The sequence below is a fragment of the Necator americanus genome, chromosome X, assembly GCF_031761385.1.
Source record: "Necator americanus strain Aroian chromosome X, whole genome shotgun sequence".
Taxonomy (NCBI): domain Eukaryota; kingdom Metazoa; phylum Nematoda; class Chromadorea; order Rhabditida; family Ancylostomatidae; genus Necator; species Necator americanus.
The window spans coordinates 22,021,035-22,041,476 of NC_087376.1; the positions used below are offsets into that span (position 1 = coordinate 22,021,035).

Here is a 20,442-nt window from a genome sequence, read left to right on the forward strand (position 1 = left end):
GAATGTTTGTTATTTTGAATGTTGCTCCCATTGTTGATTTCTAAAGTTTTGAACAAAGGTATAATTACCCAAGTTTGAGATTACAAGGCCCGCGTGGCACAAGTTCGGTATCGGTTGCCAGTTGCAGTGCAGGGATAGCAAGCCCCTGCCTAAGATTAGACGTGTGTTGAACTAAATAAAGCAACGTTGAGATGAGAAGCAAATGTTTTAATCATTATCAGCGCCTCAAACAACCTAATCAAAGCAATTCTTAGAGACTTCTGATATCACGTGGGTAGCCTCTAAAGCGCTGTTGAGCGTTCGTACAAGACACATGTGAAGGTTCGCGAAGGGCATTTCAAAAAAAAAAAAAAAAAAAACAGAAAAAAATTCTCAAAAATTCTCAAAAAAAAAAACTCAAAAAACGCAAAAAAATTGTATGCATGTTTCTGCTGATTTCTAGAGTAGAGGTAAAAGATATTGGCATTTGTACCCCACAGATTTTGTAAAAGATGAGAATGGTTGGTAGTAGATCCTAACGTGGTTCACTTTCTAACTTTTTTGACTTAGCTCGAAGTTGGGTAGGTATTATGTCAATCTAATCATGGATTTTTGTCTAAATCTCAGCCAGTAATCACGAAACATTTTACATTGTGGAAAAAACCCGAGAAAGATCCTTTATCCGATAGTGTTGAAAGATTACACTCACAGTTTGATTCTACGCAATAGCCGTCTGGATCATTTGAATTATTGAACATTTTCCTAAATACATTTAAGTCTTCAAAGCAGGTCCCACAAGCATCGATACACCGGTTCCAGGAGTTCTGACACAGTTCGAAGCACCCTTTAAAGTCCTCTTCCGGAATGTTTAACGTTTAAGAACTCTCTTTAACAAAACGAAAAGGATCGCAAACGAAAAGAAGTCTGGCGGTCACAGAACAGAGGTGGACGAGGATGACACCAGTGTTCCCACATTTTTCTTCGCTAAGAAGCATTCCTCTCTTACCAAAAACGCCGTGTGAGCCCCAGCATTGTCGTGATGAAGCCGGCAGCTATCGACAGTGTCCGGACGGAATCGCGCAACTCTTTCCATCAACCACTCGAGCACTGCTTTATAGAATATAGCATCGGTCATTCCCCGGAACAAACTCTTTGTGAGAAATCTCTTCAGGAAAAGGTAGAGTCAGAATGCCCGCTTACCATGTAAGTGGCGCTAATTCGGTTTCCAAGCATAGAAAATTTTGCATCTTTATAAGGTATTTTCGTGACACGCAGACAAACACTTACACATGCGGACTAAGCGCGTTATTATATAGCATGATATCTGTATATCATACATCTACCTAAAATTCTGAAAGAACATTGATCTAGTTTTTTTAAAGTTACATAACGGGACATATTATAGAATGGGATGTATGAAAACACAAGCATAAAAATGTTCCTTGCAGCACACTATTGTTATGATCTTTACAAGTGTGACATTTCTCAAGCGATATCAAGAGGGTCTAGGTGCCCCCATTCAATCGTGGAGGCTGCCTAGTGGAGAGCAAACCGTAATTACGCGGAGGCGCGCGGCGCTGCAGGCAGATGAACAGCGGTCACCCAGTTTTCGCGGGTACTTCTTGTCCCGCACCCACTTGCCATTCGCCAACGCATTTTACTGCAATTCGCAACCGCTGAGGTTTTGGAAATGGTGTTGGCCTATACTTGCGGGAGGGACCTATACTCAAGTCAGTGTTTTCATCCTCCTAGACAAGTACCAATTTATCAACCCCGGGAGATGAAAGGCTTAGTTTGCACAAAGGGGTTATCGAACCATCGACCGTGCGGCTACAGCAGACCTCTAATCGGCTGCGCTACACCCGCCCTCCTTGCATTATTACATAACGCAATTATCCCATATTACAAGAACATAGTAAAAGAGCCTACACCATGACAGGTCAAATACCTAGGAGGAAATTATGGATGAAATCTTGGGCAACAAACATCCATTCCGTAACATTGAACTTCCTGACAATGTCGAGTGAACTTCAACAAGCCGCCATGTTCAGACAACGATATTTACATGGAGTGCCTGCTGCACTGCAGGAAACAGCAATCAGAAATCTCACCGCCACTCCCACCACCGCTAACTTAACCGTTTAACGGTGGGCTACAGCAAGGGGACTCCCCATCAACCATTAGATAGACTTAGACTCCCCATTAGATTTGCACAGCAAGTCTGAAAGATGAGGAATACACGAAGAAACTGCTAAAGAATGTCGATTAATATTGGAATATGAACCAAAAGAAAGCATTTCGACGCCAATTTCTTGGGTAAATGTGTTCTGAATGGGTTTCCGGCTCTGATGCCTAGAAAGAAGATCGCCTTTCAACCGGTAAAAAAAATTTACGAGCAATTTTTGTACGTCTCTTCCACTGTTGGTGATCTCAAACAGGAGAAATGTCTGGGAAAGAGGCTGTGTCGTTAGCTGAAAAGCGATAGTGAGAACGAATGGACGTCAAGAACGAAACAATTAGAAATTAGAAAAGGCACGCTTGGAAAATAAAAACCCGAAAGGAGTCTATACTCTACTAAGATAGTGTAACAGCTCCCAACGGAGTTGCTATCGGTGATGCAATGTGAAGTGAAGATTTCAACGCTTTCCTAAACTGGAAAGTCCTCGTCTCCTACATCATTCCGTCATTCCATATTGAACCGATGATCACCGTCACCTTAGGAATTCCGAGCGGAGAAAGAGGTTCGACATTTCGCCGCTAACTCCGTGATTTCACGCAGCTCTTCTATTCTTTATTTTCGATCGGTATATATCGGTCAATGTTAACACTGCTGTACAAAATTTGTTTGTTTTTGCTTCAATTTTTCATTTTCTTTTGGTTAAATCTAGTGAATATAATCGAAGGTAATGTAAGAAATGCAACACTATTCAAAAAGGCGAAGTTTAGAAGAAGCAAAATATGCAATTTCCGATTAATCAAAAACAACCCGATGTTTAGGGAGACAGATTTTTTCTGTTTTTTTTTTGTTTTTTTTTGCATTGTTTGCGTAACTGTTTAATCTCTCTTGTTGCTCTTTTATTATGTTCTTTACTTTCTCAGCAAATTTCTTTCCTTTTAAAACACAAGCAAAGTGCAAGAAGTTGCTCGAAATGTGCAAGAGTTAACTGTCAAAGTCGTCCCTCGCGGACAAAGAAGCAAGAAGTTGTTCGTTATAATGTTTATCGAAGTACTATTGCTAGAATATGTTAAGTTTCGAGAAGTGGGAATTTATCCTAAAGGTTTCTAGAAGTCGCCGAACCTGAAAGCTACTGAAAGAGTTGATATCAGGGTTCTTAGAGAAGTTGGTAGCTATCAACATTCAACTAGGCGATGTACAAAAAGATCTAAGGCACATTTAGAGTAACTTTATGCTTTTTGGGCGTGTCTAAAACAAAGAAATTTGTTTAAAAAAGGTGTAGAACATGACAAGAACCAATAAGAGAAGGCAAAAATAACACAAAGAATACAAGAACTAAGAAATTACCAAACTTTTGCCCCCACTATTTTGAATAAATCTAAAACTGTATACTTTCATCCCGCAATTTTCACTTTTTTACGAGTTTCTTACGTCATCTTCGACTACATCTATCAAGATTAAGAGTATCCACCAAGAGAAAATGAAAAATGGACCAAAAACACGATGATAAAAACGTTGCCCAAATTTTTGTGGCCACTGCATCGGACCCATATACACGTGTAAAGGCTGATTTTTGAGCATGCACGAATCATGCTTCGACACAGCAATTACCTATGGCGCGTGTCCTAAAGAAAAGAGATACACCTTCGCTGCTACCTAAATAGGTGACTCTGCATACGTACCGCTAATCATGCGCTGCAACACCGGCTAGGATATAATTCATGAGCTACTAAATTTGGAACTTGCAACTAATTTGTTTGGAGAATCATACACATCCACTGGAATTTTGTGATGTGAGGTGATCTCAAATTTGTAACCTACCAGATGCAGGAGAAATCCTTACGTGAAATATGAGAGAAAGTTCCATCTAGCAGCTTCAAGTTACGTATACGAAGATTTCCGTTGAAAACAGGAAACATTCCAGCTTTCAAAAGTAACAGGAATGAGGACTATCGTTATCCTGTATATCCCAAGCCTTTTTGTAGCCTAATTTATTTGTAGACAGAGAGAACTTCATTATCTCTGACCTGGAAGAAAAAGAATTCATTTGATAAGTTCCTAGACTTCCTGAAGATAGTATCCAGACAAAACTCGCTCCTGTTCTCTTATTAGAAAAGCACACAAGGTTACATGTGCTTTCAAGACTGTTCTTCAAAGGCTGCATACAACGAATCTGACGTGGTATGGATTTCCCATATGGAAAGCTGTTATACAGAGTCAAATTGAGGCAAATTGCGGAAAACCAGGTGGTTCCGCTCATCTCTCCGTAACCGCATAAAAGATGGCTCGAAACCTGCCTTTTTTTTGCGACAGTTTGCTTTGTAACGCGCCACTAGTATGCACGCACCGCATCAACGAGCGAGCCTTTAAGGATTCATAAGGTCTCCCCTGCAGCCTGGTCAAGTTAAACTAATGAATAGACCGCTGAGTGGAACGGAACACGTACATAGAAGCGCATTCTAACGCGCATTGTAAGAATTGAAGAATTCACATTTCGTTTCTTGGGGGAACGATAAAGAGGGTCCTGACGGATCCTCCGCGAATGCCTCCGAGACATTAATTGTCCAGTGGATATGTCGTTCGATACGCGAACATACCTCGATGAGATCACGCTCCAGTCGTTCACGGAGACGCAGAGAACAGTCTAGATGCTCTTCTGAGCAAAAAGACGCAAAGACCTACACAGGTATAAGGAAATATGTAAAGAAGAATGGTGTAATTAGTTGGAACTACCGAATAAATTAAAGAACAACGCAGTTAAAAATACATATCATTTTGTGTGATTTTGTAGTAAGAAGATATGACCGAGTTTTATCTAGACTTTACCTTCAGGAATCCTAGAAACCTTATCACATTAACTCTTTTTCATATAAGAAGTCAGGGACACAGAGAGTCCTTCTGTCTGGAAACAAATTGGGCTACAAAAAAGCTTTCAACATACAAGAAAACAATAATCCTCATTCCCATTACTTTTGAAAGTTGGAATGTTCCGTTTATAACGAACTTATTCATGTACGTGATTTAGAGTAATTAATTTAGAATTTAGAGCTATTGCATGCAATTTCCTGGGTGCGTGTAAAGAGGGTCCCGGCGGAATTTCGAGCATGCCCCGGTCATGCCTCGTCAGAGCAATTAGCGATGGCGCGTTTCCTAAAGAGATTCACTTTCATTAGTACCTAAATAGCTGACTCTACTTACCTACCGCTAATCATACGCTGCATCACCAGCTAGGATATAATTCACTCAAGTTAGTAATCGTACCAGAAGCAAGAGAAATCCTAACGTGAAATATGAGATAAGGATGTATCTAATAGCTTCAAATTACGTGCATAAAAATTTTGGTTAGAACGGAACATTCCAGGTTTCAAAAGTAACGGTAATGAGAATTATCGTTATCCTGTAACTCCCAAGCTTTTTGTAGCCTAATTTATTTCTGGATAGAGGGACCTTCTGTATCTCTGACTTCTTGAAACTTACGGAAGAAAAAGAGTTCAAATTTGGTAAGATTTCTAGACTTTCTGAAGGTGATATAAAGACAAACTCACTCCCTTTCTTTATTAGAACACCATTCAAAATCCCATGTACTTCTATCTAACTCTATTATTCTTTGACTTATTCGTATCTGTATCTCTGACTTCTTGAACCTTACAAGAAGAAAGAGTTAAGATTTGGTAAGATTTCTAGGCTTTCTGAAAGCGATATCAGAGCTCATACCACTCTTCTTTGCATATTTTCTTGTAACTCCGCAGTTTTCTGCGCCTCTTTGGCTAGAAGAACATCTAAGACGGTCGTCTGCGTCTTCATGAACGACTGGAGCGTGACCTCTTCGAGGTATGCTCGCGTATCCGCCGGCATATCCACTGGGCACGTTATGTCTCGGAGGCATTCGCGGAGAATCCGCCGGGACCCTCTTCACCGTTCCCCCAATCTCCTCTCTTATTTCACCTGAAGATTTCTATTGCTTCTGGTATGGTTACAACGTTGAAATCAGCTCACATCACAAAATTCCAATGGATATGTCTGATTCTCCACAACAATTTAGTAGCTCGTGAATTATAATCTATCCGGTTATGCAGCATATGATGCTTAGCGGTAAGTGAGCTGAGTCAGGTATTTAGGTACCAACCAAGGCAAAACTCTTCCTCGCACCATCGCTAATTGCTCTGCTGAGACATGATCAGAATATGATCAGGGCACGCTCGAAAAGTCGCAGGGACCCTCTTTACACGCACCCGATTGTGAATTATAATCTATCCGGTGATGCAGCATATGATGCTTAGCGGTAGCTGAGTCAGGTATTTAGGTACCAACCAAGGCAAAACTCTTCCTCGCACCATCGCTAATTGCTCTGCTGAGACATGATCAGAATATGATCAGGGCACGCTCGAAAAGCCGCAGGGACCCTCTTTACACGCACCCGATTGCGACGATCACGCAGAGGTGAGTGGAACAGCGTGGTTTTCCGCAATCTACGACCCCGAATAGAAGCTTTCCCATAGAGCTCCATACTACGTCAGATTCATCGCATGCTGCCTTTAATGTATTCGGTAATTCCAGCGACTACACGATTTTCCTTCAAATATTTCCCTACAACTCTGTTGTTCTTTGCGTCTCTATGGTCAGAAAAGTATCTAAGACGGTTGTCTACGTCTCAATGAACGAATTGAGCTTGTGACTTTGTCGAGCGTATCCCCGGACATATCCGCTGGACACGTACTGTCTCGGAGGCGTTTGCGGAGAATCTGCCGCAACCCCTTTAAAAAAATACCTGACCCCTGGAAACATACCATCAGAATTCTGCTCCACAAGAAGTTATCCGTCAAGAACCCAAGAACTACCCAGCAATATCTTTGCTGCGTGCGATGTACAAGGTTTTTGAGCGGGTCCTACTAGATCGCCTTATCAAATATCGCGAAGAAACGATACATGATGAACAAGCTGACCTCCGTTCAAAAGCATAGATGACTGACCAGTGCTAATTCTCAGGAGAGTTGATCGAAGTGTGACAGCGATGTCCGGAACTTTTGTGGTAGGCTTCTAAGGAGAAGTCCATTGAAGGTTCGACATTCTCCATCGAGGCAGCCGTCTAAACGTGCTTCACGCCGATGACATTCCAGCCTGAAGGTTTTTGGGAGGACAAATACAATGGAAAGGAATGAAGTCATCAGTGACTTCTTTTTCCAATCGTGCCATTCAATAAATTTTGATTATTTTGCTGACGCAAACTCGGTACAACGGCACTTCGTTGCAGGAATTAACCGTTGGTAGCAAAGATGTTTCCAGTGCTAAAACATGTGGAAACATATTCCTCTTGTGTGATGTGTTTATGCACAGACAATTCTTTATTTTATATGAATGTATAATATCTAACCGAGGAACATTTCTCCGCTTGAGCGTGTTTATTCAACTGAAGAAATCTTATTAAACACGGGTTCAGGAAGCTGTATCCGCTTCATTCACGACATGATCCAAAGAATAACTACTGCGGTTCGAGCACAAGCCGTAAGTACTTGACTGACTGTTTGAAATGAAAACTGAAAGGAGACAAAGAGCAGCGGGACCTTTCTTGTTTGTCGTCAATGACGTCAAGAATAGTGGAGTAGTGTCCCGTTGTTGTCGTTCTAGCAGAAATCAGGACGTCTCTGTCAATGTCGTGTTCAAGCAATCTGTTGTTAATTTGTTTCGAAACTATCAGCAGCATGAAAATTAGGATTCCGTTCTGATAATGCAAGTAGGTGTAGGTTTCCCAGAGAATACCGACGGACAGACAACCGATTGAATTGGTTGATGAGCTATGTTGTCTAAGTAAAACGCTTAGAAACGACGGCTGCTACGAGAGAGATATCCAGCAAAGGTGCGCTAGGGCCAGTTCTTAACAAATGACCTGCAGTCGAGCCCCATTGATGAAGTCAAGCTGCGATTCCACCCATACGCTATTCGCCTTATCATGATGGATCGGAGACCTGCGCGTTTTCGTCGACGCCTCGTTCGTCTACGACTTAGGCAACTTCCTCTGATAGAAATATACGATTGCAAGAAGTGGAAGCTGTTTGAATAACGGGTACTTTTGGCGAATGGTAAGCCAAAACGAAGAACTTTACGGAGATATCGAACAGTGTATGGTGTACCGGCAAATACAAGTGAAAAACGCTACCCAGAAGTAGATAAGCTGCACAGGCAAGTAACAAGTGAAAAACAACATCTTTTCCGGCTTTCTCGTTCACTTAGAGACTTGTCAGATCGTCTTGTCCAAGTTGCCTTGAGGATGCTCTTAGAACCAAACTAGGAAAGACGTCCAGGTCGTAAAAGAAAGTTCGGGACGGAAGTGGTGAAAAGAGGTCTGAAGACACTCGCCGCGGAAATTCAGTTAGGGAAGTCGTAACGCTTTTCGGAGTATAAAGATCGATCCGTAGATTACGTGCGAGCTCTAGCCGAAAAGCGAACCAAGATGGGCTTTGATATGCTCAAGGAACAGTACACCTGAGCGAAGATGAGGATAAGCGCTAGGTTGCTGACATCCGTCCAAAGTTTGAGTCAAACAAGCCATGCACGCTACCAACCGTATGACAACAGCAAGAGCTCAAGCCAACAAATACACATGGATATATTATGTTAAGGACGCTATTAGAAAAGCGAGCGGGATGTTGGTGCGTTGCATCTGATACTCTAAGAGCAGCTACAAATGGAGAAAACAGTGCGTTTAGTTTTCACTCTCTCATTTTTATATCTGCAACTGAAATTCCAATAAGAGATTTTAGACGTGAACAGTCTGACACGTTGAGGACAGCGTGGTCAACATCTGCGTCACCCTCTTCGTGTCATCCTTTGCTTCATTTTTACATTTTTCACAGCTTTTATGAAATTAACGGTTGCCCTAAATCAAATTACAAAAAGAATTGTGCAAGGCAATTATTCCTACAAAATGAAAGAGCTGGAATCAAACGTGAGACCAAAAAAAAAAAGGTTGAAAAGTGCTTCACTCCTATGCGCCAATTACAAAGAATGTGCACAATGGATTAAAAGCATGTAACTTCAGAGCAAAAGCGAAGAATAAACAGACAGAGACATGTGGGCGCACTCGATTCCGGAAGACTATTAGGTGGCCTCCAGTGGCAATACCAAAGCAAAAACCAGCAATGTGGACCATCACCAAAGTGGTGCGAGTTGTGATGCACGTACTACTCGAAAACAAAATGTTGTTCCAGGGATACCTCTAAATTAGGTGAGTTTCGTCGTGGAATAAAAGTACGAACAGCTGTACATTCAACAACTGAAGTTACCGCTTTGTCACATATTCAGATGATAAGCACAGGCATACACTCGCCTATCTACTACTACAAATATAAAACGAAAAATTGCCCATCTGTTTGTGTGCCTATCCGATGCGAATTCTCACGGACACTCAGCTATTAAGAAAACGTCAATGCTAAACAACGACCTAACTGAACCGACCCATTGCAAAGTCTGCTAATTTGCCGCTAACGGCCACAGGTTTGCACCTTTCATCGCACAGGAGGAACTTCCAGAAAGGTGTAATGAAATTTCAGTTAACGTTTAAATGAGAGGACGCAGAAACATGTTCAACAGTGCCCTAGTGCGCGGCGATGAGGAGGTAGAGAAGGCGAGGAGAAGGTAAAACACTGGCTTAGACAATGCTTCGTTTTCTCCTTTTGTATCGTGTACAAGTTGGGAGGAGTTTGAATCTTGAGGGTAATCGACGACGCCGCTCACGGATACGAATAGCCCGAGAGAGATACCTTGCAACAATGATCGAATTCATTGATTTTTGCAGCTTCGCTGCAAACCTACCACTTAGGGTTTATGGAATGCCAGGAATACTGCAGGGTATTTGATTGTGGATATGGGCATCTCGCAGAAGCTGCATTAAGGCAATCGCTGACATTATTGATATAAGCCTAGACCTGTTACCAGTAGAAACGTAACAAATAATAATTCTCATTGATTTGCTTGAGCTGTGGCCAAGATTGGTATCGATATTTATCAACTACTTTCGGCGCTTTCGCCTTCGGCAGAGCCCGGAAAAATCAAAGCCATCACTGATTCATTCTCTCAAGAGACTTATCACCCTACAGAAAGCATACAAACGGTGGGTAAACTCAAACAGCAACACATCGGCTAGTGCTTACCTCATTTGCTGGATTTGGTAACGCAACAGGCCACCACGTACCACAACTACGAGTCGCAAGGGTTTTTTATAGGGACCTAAAACTGTAAAACAAAACTAATGTTTTGTTTTACATTAGTTAGTATGTTCCCGGAAAGGGTGTGGTTATTGCATGTAAAACAAAACATTAGTTTGCACTGCACTAACCACACCCTTTCCGGAAAACTTTCGTACATTTTAGGTTATCTCTACAATTTTAGAATAATCTCTGGGACAACTCATTTTTTGTCTTGATATTTAAGCATTTCTTGCTTCTTCAGTTGAAGTAGTATCATAGTACTAGTATCTGTTGAAAAAGGTGTTACCAGCGCAAAACGAAGCCGGCAGCTTCCGCTGTTACTTACATCTACAAGAAATGCACAAAGTAATGTTATGACCTCCACTGAACTGGAATGGACATGTTAACGTCTACGAAATTCAGTGGGACTAGTAATCAGAAGCAATATTTGAGTTTTGCTCTTATGATTTGAACGAGCGTGCACATAATATTGGTGGACAATATACCTGTTCCTGGACAAGACATTCGAGCTGAAACATGCACAATCCGAGATCGGTCATCGCAGGTTTGTACAGCTCACGAAGTCGATAATTTTCCATCAAACGAACCAAAACGGCAAACGCCTCCTCTTCCGGCATCTGAAATTGAAGTACAGAACTGGGGAATTTAAGCATCAACAAAAGGCTTTCACCTGCAGGAGCAGGAGACCTACAATGAAGGCGCTTCCTTGGCAGTATCCGACTTCTTTGTCATGGATAGAATATGCCTTAAGATTATAATACTGCACAAAAACAAGTCCCTAAGCTTGCAACAAACGAACGTCGCACGCGTGCTGATACGACCATCAAACGGAAGAGAATTTAGATATTTTTAGTGTGGTGAGAGTCCGCTGACGACTACACATCACTCGTTCTGTATGTCCACTAACAGATATCTCGAGCAAAACTTCACCTCATGAGCCATAAATCTTTTCTAATTTTCACAAAGAGAAGCACTTCAAAACTACGACAAATGCCCAACAACAAAAGTTATGTGAAAGCATAACTAAAGAAATAGATGAATAACAAAACAACATTAAAAAACAAGTCCTTTTCTACTTGCTTGTGGCAAGATCTCGTATAGAGCAGGTGGAACAAAAAAATGAATTTCAAAATAAAAATTGACCTATTAATATTTATTTAATGGCTTCATACTGCGAAATTTACGTTGGAGTCTCTGCTTGACAATATCCTTCAATTGTAGACTATTATATGAGCGTGGCGACAATCAATTCTCCTTAACTGTCCTGAAATACGGTGCGAACACACCACACGTGTGCTCGTACGTGAACGAGCGGTCTGAACCAATGAGGTTTGCTTGGAAGCTTATTAAAGTGAAAGCAATGAGTAGGCTACTGAAGGGATCAGAGCATGTGCAAATGTGGCGCGTTCTAGCGTAAAACGTAATAACTAAAGCAGCACGTGCGGTTTTTAGAGACGTTTTTAGAGACGAGGGGAATTGAACAACCACAAAGACCCCAAAATCGTCAATTTCGTGGTACCCTGCCTTCAAAACGTTTAATTTTGGCAATGAACGTTAATCTGCTTTCAACGAAAGCAAAGAACAAGAAGACTGCAGCAGAAAGAGTTGCGTCTACATCTGAGTGAATTCTGCTCAAACACATCTTGCACTGAAACATTCTCCGAAATGGTTACATTTATGAGACGAGATGCTGAAGTGTACAACTAACAATATACTTATAAAAAGCTGCGGAAGTGAAATTAATAAAGATTAGTGAAGTATTATGATTAAACGATTACCAACCTTCATAACGTTGAAAAGGGATGCTTGCCCTCGACCGCCATCTTTGAAGAACTCCAGCTCAGGGTACGTTCGCGGAATGTCTCGCTGTATAACCTGAAAAATGTTAAGAAAATAGAAGATAATGACAAGAAATCTTCCACCAATTCACTAAATTACCGAAGCAACCATCAACTTCTGCAGCAATTTCTCTTTCATTGCTAAAAGCCAAAATGTTATCACTTTCTTGTTCTTTATATATATGTATATATATATATATATATATATATACGTTTGTTTTGTTTTGAAAACTCTTCTTCTCCATATATATATATATATATATATATATATATATATATATATACGTATATATATACTTTCGTCAATCACACTAAATGGATGATCTTCGTCCTGTCACTAGTCCCAAACGCTGGAAGAGTTCTCAACATTTCGCGCTAATTCCATCATCTCTAGAAGACCCATTCTTCATTTTCGATCCACCGTTGACCGACATATATATATATATATATATATATATATATATATATATATATATATACATATATACATATATATATATATATATATATATATACACACATATATATATACATATATATATATATATAAATTTTTAAGAAGTTAAGGTTCTTTTCCTCTTCTAAACTCTGCTCCGATTTTTCATTTACATTTAGTTACATCCAGTACATATAGACGAAAGTAATAAACCTATTCAAAAAAGACGAAAACTGCAGGAGGAAAAACTGAAGTTTTACCTTTGTTGAGAATAGCGCAAACAAACGGGTATCAGTTTTTCAGTTCTCGCATTGTTACTTTTGTCTTTTGTTGCACCTTCTTTTCTTCTTTCTTAAAAAAAATTTGTTTAAGATGTGGGTCAAAGGCAAAACGTTGTTCTAACTATGCAGGGGCTAATTATCAAAGCCGTTTTCTCGGATACAAAGAAGAAAAAACTCTTGTCCGTGATAAGGCTTATCCGAGCACTATTGCAAGAATACGATAGGTTTTGAGAAGTGGGAACTTTGAGTGCGTATCGTTAGGTACCACAGCTTTCGCGACAGTTTATCCTCAAGGGAAATAACCGGGAACCACGATCGTTAATTGCGCTGCGCAGCAGTTAGCAGTATCAGCAGACCATTGTGCTGCGTTTGCTTTATGCCCCGCCCATACATTGTCTATCGGCATCCCACATCGTCTAATAATGTGTGAAACATGTTTCGCAGGGCCATGCTATCCCTCCTATTGCCTCTGTACGGAGTATCGATAGTTCATGTACAGAGATGAATAGAACGATTCCACAAGAAATGCCAGAAGTAGAAAACTTTTTTTTTTATTTGTGCAAAACAAGCAAATCGGAACTCTTAAGTCTCAAGGCTGGAGAAGATAAAGTGAAAAGATGTGTCAACTAATACCGATATATTTTGTTTGATTTCAGATTATCAGAGCATGTAGTAGATAAATAATAGATAATCGGATAGAAATATAAATGCTGTCAAAATAGTTATTGCTCGATGAATTCAAATTTGCCCAAGATGCAGACAAGGATTCAGTTCAAAATTTAATTAAAGTGTAAAGTGATGGAAATGCTTTCGAATGTACCGTAGTGGACTGTTTGTTCAAGAAGTTCTTGACTAAAGGTTCGCATTCTGACAGCAAGTTGGATGTCGTCAATGAAGTTCTCACAAACAAGGCGTGGAAGTTTCAGCTTTTGCATGAAAAAAGATTTTTTTTTTGGAAACTAGTTCTTTAGGCAATTCATCACGAAAACAAAGAGTGTTTGAAACATTGATGAATGGGGGATGTTCTCTTGTATACAGATGCAGGCAGTCTAGGTAATCATCAGCATTTTAATTTTTTTTTGTGTTTTTTCCCATCTTCTGCATTGCTACGTTCTTACCTTTTTGTTCTAGAACACTCCTAGAAGCCAACTCTTCCAAATAATTGCAATACAAACACGGCGCACGACCTCGGTAACATGGTGATTGGGGAGAGTGGCTTGATGATCGCAGGGAGCCCAAAATATGCTTGCTCTGGTCTACCAACAGTTTCTTCTGCGGGCACTTACTCGGCTGCACATAATCGGCCGTGGGTATCTAACGACCGCCCCGTTGCCACTTTCTGAAGAAGGTGGGTTACCAAAGGAGACAAACGTGCCAAGAAATAGACAGGCGGAGGAGTCATAGAGGTGAAAAGCAGCACGAGGAGTGGTCACAACTATGAAACTGTTACACGTCTCATTAATCTTTTGCGATCTTCACACGTAGTTACTGCGCGATACTACCGCACCACGGTACGCCAATCCGACGCCGTGAAACCCGTGGCATCCCATTCTATAGCTTTCTGATGTCAGCGCACCAATCCGACGCCGTGGGACCTGTCTCTCTCCCTTTTTGGAATTTCGTGACACACACACACATACATGCACATATATACACCTGCTGAGAGAATTGATATCTAAGTTCTTAGAAAAGTTGATAGCTATACCCGTTCAACCAGTCAATTTTCAAAGAAATCTAAATTTTCGAAGATTTCTGTGTGTCGCCCAGGACCGTCCAACGTCGTATATATGCAGGCCGACTATTTGGTGAAACATCTTGTAAAAACCGTTGGTTTCTTCTTCTAAAGTATGAGAAAGAGACCTTAACAGTATTTGCAAAAACCGCACAATTGCATTAAACGGAACAGGATTAAGCATATGTGCTATTCAGTGATTCGTCGAGCTACATATAGTTCAGAATTGATGGAGATACATATGCCAAATGCCACAGAAATCTTTGAAAAATTAACTAGATCCTTTGAACATCGACTGCCTAGAAGCGGATTGATAAAAACTTCCCTCAAAATCCTGTTATCAATTCCTTACGTATTTCTCTTAGGTCGCCAACATCCAGCATCATGACATCAGCTCCATGATATCTTTTTAATTCTCGAAACATTGACAAATTCTTGTAAGAGTAGTTCGATGAATATTATAAGGGACAACAACATCTCTTCTTCACCCGTAGAAGCGGCCTTGATAATTAACTCCAGCGCACTTAGAATAATTGTTTGCTTCTTATCCACGCCTAAAACAAAGAATTTCGTTTAAAAAAGTGTAAAGCATGACAAAAGAGCAAAAAGGGAAGGCAAAAGTAACGCAAACAGTAAAAGAACTGAGAAATTGCTAAACCTTTGTCGGTCGGCGTTTCCAATAAATCTAAAGCTACATATTTTCATTCTGAAATGTTCCCCTTTCTAAGATGAATTAGTAATTCTTACTTCACCTCCGATTATATGTAGTTGATTTAAGTGAAAGGAAAGTATATATATATATATATATATATATATATATATATATATAAAGATACATATATATAAAGATATACATGTATATATAGGACCGCGTATACATATCTGACTACTACCTGCTTGTGGTGGCCCTGCTTTCACTAAACGCAATCAGACGTTTGAGTGAACGCAATGGGAACGTACGAGCTATATAAGCTGTACAATTATAAGGCGCAAGGTTTCCATCCCAAAAGATATTATTGTCCAGCACATCACCAAAACCCGTAACCTGAAAGGTCAACCGCCTGAAGGGAGCATTGAATCCTTGGCAACAACCATTTGTTTCGTAACGTTTAACACTGTCGAATGAACTCCAACAAGTCGACTTATCTAGGCTTCCAAGATATCTCTCTGCGCCGCTAGCAGGAAACATGCATCAGAGAAAGGTTCGCCGTCAGTATCGGAGACTACGCTATCTACTTCAACTATGCTGATGAAAAGAAGATAGGAGACTGCGCAGGAACGACTTCAACAACTTAGTGGAGGAATTTGGCAGAAGTGCTTCTGGATGCCCTTTTGTATGATCGTGCGATCGCAGAGGACGTAAACACTGGATCGTAAGTGCCCATGCACCTACGGAAATCGCGGAGAACAACAATAAAAACGCCTTCTATGATGAACTCAATGTGTTGATGTCTAAAATATCCAGCAACCAGGTGGTCATTGTCGGAATCGAAGCAAACACCAAGATGGGATTTGAACATCAATCCGATGTGCTAGAAAAAGGTATTACCTAGCGGAGCGTACATGGGATAACGGTAACCGTCTGGTCGACTTGTGTGAGCACACAGACCTCATCGGACTCATTACCCTTTCAGGACGTTGAAGCCGCTTTCGACTCTTCTCTTCGAGTATTCTCAGCGGGCGCGCCGTTGAAGTACCGAGAATGTTCGATCGCCTACTTGATGACATGAATCAACGAGCAAATGCTGCAGTTTGAACAGCAGCCGGTTGTACAAAGCCGTTTGAAGTGGTAACTGCAGTAAGATAAGTGACAGTTGCTGGACCATTCCCCTTCAACTTTGCCACTGATGACATCATGCGAAAAACAGTCGATAAGTACCCTCCCGATATCATCTTAGCACCATCAGAGTGCCCCTTGACTGTTCTCTAGTACTCCAACGATGTTGTTATATTCGCGAAAAGCAACATGGAACTTCGATCTGTTGCCAACCTTGTATCGAAGCTTCTGTCGCCCCCAGTGCAGCACACGTGAGAAGCGGGTGTGTGTCGGGAGGGCAACGGAAGCTGACGTCCCTCCGGTAATAAATATATGATCTGAATATAAATATCTGAGTTTGAGGTAACTGGTAGTCCTGCTACATAGAGCGAAGTGTAAAATGGATCAGACAAGTAATGCACCTCAAGGATAACCATTGGACCAGAGTCGAAAGCGACTGGGTTCCACGCGATACCAAGCGCATTACAGGAGGACCACCTACCCGGTCGTCAAGCCTCTTCACGAAGTGAACCACAATCCATCAGTGAAGGATACTATGCTGTTTGTCTCTCTCCTAAAAAGAGAGACCGCTGAACAATTTTTGGCACAAATGGAATTAGTGGCATCCACTTGAGCAACTCGAAGAACAACAAAATCACGTATGATACAGGTGAACATAGATGCGATAGGGAGGAGCCGGACATTCTTCAGGTGAAGGGGTCTAGTTCATGGTGTAGGTGCGATAGGGAAGAGCAGGACCCTCGACAGGTGAAAGGGGTCTAACTCGTAACTACAGCCCGAGTGATGAGGATCCCTTCGCCAAAAGTGAAAGGGGCCCTTCCACCAAACGTCCGAAAGTGAGCGGATCCTTCCCCCAACCATCCAAATGTGTAGGGGATCGGAGCACCTGCTCCCACTATCGCATTTATGGTTCATGGGGTGCAGTAATGATCCCTTCACCAACTGTCCAAAAGTGAAGGGGTCGTAGCACTGGCTCCGACAATCGCATCTATGTAGGTGCAGGTGATCGATGTTCTCCTGTGACAATGAACATGAGATTGGACATGTAGAGAAAAGGTAGCAGGTGGGTGAATCTACGCTGAATATAACAAGAGAAAAGGTATGAGTGAAATGTGCTGCTAGCAATACCTTCTCATAAATAGATGACTGTCGCATATAATCTGAGTAGACCTCATGGATGGAAGAAACCGATGCATTTGACAACAACTGCCACGCAATCGTCCGAAAATGTTGTGGAATACCCCGCTTCACCAAGGTCTGAAAAGAAAGCTGGTACAATCTGCATGCAGAATGCTGCAACTTGTAAAATAAAGAAATGACAAATGATGTAAGGACCTTTTCGAGTATGAACGAATAATTAGGTTTCATAACGGAGCGAAACGACTGAGTGACCGTAGATAAGTAAGTTTGAACAGCACCTTGATAGAAGAGGGGTTCTTCTTAACTTCGACTTCCCATTTGTGAATGACTTCACCCCAAACGCCCCAAAGGTCCTCTTCATCATCTTCAGCCAAACTCGGTTCATGTCCTTTGGGACTTCCACTGGAAGCACTTTTTTGAGATGCCATACTTCTTGTGTCCTCCTCGCTTGACCTAAAAAGAACGACTAATAGCGGAGGTGAATCTCATTATTTTTTTTTCTCGTTTTAAGAAGAGTACCACATTACACTAGCTTCAGCCAAGGCTGGCATAACAACACAGCCATTACAGAACTAATTCTTGATCCAAAGCACGCATATAGCTTAGACAAACTTCTATCGACAACTGTTCGATTTCTGTGGCAATGGCATTGGTAACACTCAACAAAAGAAAGACACATCTTCAAAATTTCAATTTTCAAAATTCATTTTCTCAAAAAGAAGACAAAAAGACAAAAAGAAGAAGAAAATAATAAAACATTATTAAGTTTAAAAGTTTCTGGCGTTAATCAATCCGCTTGGGATGCGCCCCCACGTTCACTTCAATTCAGAATCGTTTGAGGTTTACGAACGTGTATCTGGCCTATACAATGACTTGCGGTGGTTAGACGATTTGTCAATTCAGTGCTTTTATCCTCCCAGAGAAGTCTGGTACCAATTCATCGACCCCAGAGGGATGGAAGGCTTGGTGAGCACTAGGGCGGATTCGAACCTCCGATCGATCGTGCAGGAAGCGGAACCTCTAACCGCTACACTACACCCGCCCATAACAAAAACAAAACATTTTTAACAGGAAAAATGTCTTCACTACACTAAGTCGTGAAAGTGCTAGTGTACAACGTAGACATCGTGGGGAAAATGTAGTTGGAGGGGGGACTCATCCTCCAACTACATTTTCCCCACGATGTCTACATTGTACACTAGCACCCTTGCTTCTCGACGCTCTTACTTTTTTCTCTTAGTAACTAGAGTAACTAGGTCACATGTCATAGATCCTCTAAGACTAATGCTTAATCCTTAGGGCACCGATTGATTTAATTATTTACTTCGAGAAATAATGGCGCCATGAATGAGGGTACGAACCTATTGAGCTGCTCCATTCTGGCGAGTACATCCACGTAAGGATTCGATATGCCTGTGTCACAGCACCGCAGTAACGGCGTCTCGGTGCTCGTGTCCGTCGGCTCTGAAACGTGTCCAAGATCAGCAGCGAATGCACAAAAAACACGCAATTAATTCCGAAAGCTATCCTTAGCACATTCCAGAAAATTAGGAAATTTTCCAATAGTTTAACTCCGCATTTGAAAAAAGGGTAACAAAAGGATATTGGAGTTGAGATGTGTCGAATGAACAGGATTGAACAATAATGGATGATGAATAAGTGCCACCATCTATAGAGGATTTCTTTGCTGCGACAATGCGAGTTGGTGGAACAAACCAGCAAGAAGAGAATACGACACTCTGCAAGGAACTGCATATTAATGCGTTGACAGCGGAAGGTTATAGAAAAGCTGAGTAAGATGTAGTTGGTGGGGGGGGGGGGGGGGCTCTCAGTGGCGCGCTTTTCTGGAGGTCAATAACTAAATTAGTCGGGACCCTAACACCTAAGCATCAGTCTTAGATCTATGAAGTGCAAACTAAAGTCACTAAAGAGAAAAAAGTAAGATAGAGCGTCCAGAAATAAGGGCGCCATTGGGTGCCCCCCCCCAAAACAACATTTTCCCGGAACGTTAATGTCTCGTAATGAGAAAGGGGTGACTTTGCGCAAGCCTCAACAACTTCACCCATTAGTAATTTATTTGCGAAACGCTTCCATCCATTACGGTATGAATTTGCACTCAACCCCGCATCTAGCTAAAAAAAAATGTGTAAAGATACGTCAACAAATAGCAGGTAAGGAAGTAACAATCACATCATATATGTAACGGTAAGAGCTCTGAGAGATTGGGAGCTTCTGCAAGCCCATCGTCATTAACACAGGCCAACCAAACACGGCCCAACGGATCGATCAATACGCCGCGCCACAAGGACGCGGACAAAACAGAGACCGAGAGCCACCAGGGATGCTGAGGATCGATCGAGCCGAATATGTCGAGTCTTTTGCTCATCAGTTCTGTTACGAGTCAGGACAGTTATCACTAAACTTCAGTCAAAATGGGGATCAGGACGGCTACAAGAGCGAACTAAAGCTGGAGGCAGGACGGTGTGCACTCAATACTTTATGATTATGTGAAATTATGTGAAATGCAAGACATATGTAAGACATTTGCGTATCACGATTTTGACGTGGTGCCGAACCCATAGCGAAAGGGTAGAGTTCGGATTGTTGATGGCGGAACCCAGCCTGGTTCAGCTCGTCTTTCACTAATCAACGAGGGAACCGCTTTAGTTCCTATGAGGTACGCTGGGACTCGTCTCTGTGTACACATTTCGATCCCCTCAATATTCTACTCATTGGTTTTATTTGAATAAGTTGGTGAGAGGACTTCGTAAATCTTTTTCCGCTCGCTTGGACTTGAAGATGCGAGAGCGTACGCGAAGGTGACGTACTGCAACCGAAATCGTCGTAAAAAGTGGTGTCTTCCACGTCATTTCTCGATT

The 20,442-nt window shown here is 41.5% G+C and overlaps 1 protein-coding gene across 2 annotated transcripts; it reads right to left on the bottom strand.

Annotated features, from left to right (window-relative positions):
* Positions 1-1,577: 1,577 nt before the first annotated feature.
* On the bottom strand, positions 1,578-20,143 carry RB195_024735 (uncharacterized protein; the record flags this gene model as incomplete). 2 transcript variants are annotated; one of them, XM_064212617.1, is made up of 9 exons in its annotated part: positions 5,817-6,100; positions 7,099-7,192; positions 10,845-10,976; positions 11,030-11,104; positions 12,142-12,234; positions 17,552-17,680; positions 17,842-18,016; positions 18,925-19,027; positions 20,140-20,143. In XM_064212617.1, the coding sequence occupies 9 exons, from the start codon at positions 20,141-20,143 to the stop codon at positions 5,817-5,819; spliced, it is 1,089 nt and encodes a 362-aa protein (XP_064068498.1). The 2 variants fall into 2 exon arrangements, with proteins under 2 accessions (XP_064068497.1, XP_064068498.1); XM_064212616.1 differs by lacking the exons at positions 5,817-6,100; positions 7,099-7,192; positions 18,925-19,027; positions 20,140-20,143 and adding exons at positions 1,578-1,727; positions 4,753-4,833; positions 18,083-18,114.
* Between the last annotated feature and the right edge of the window lie 299 nt (positions 20,144-20,442).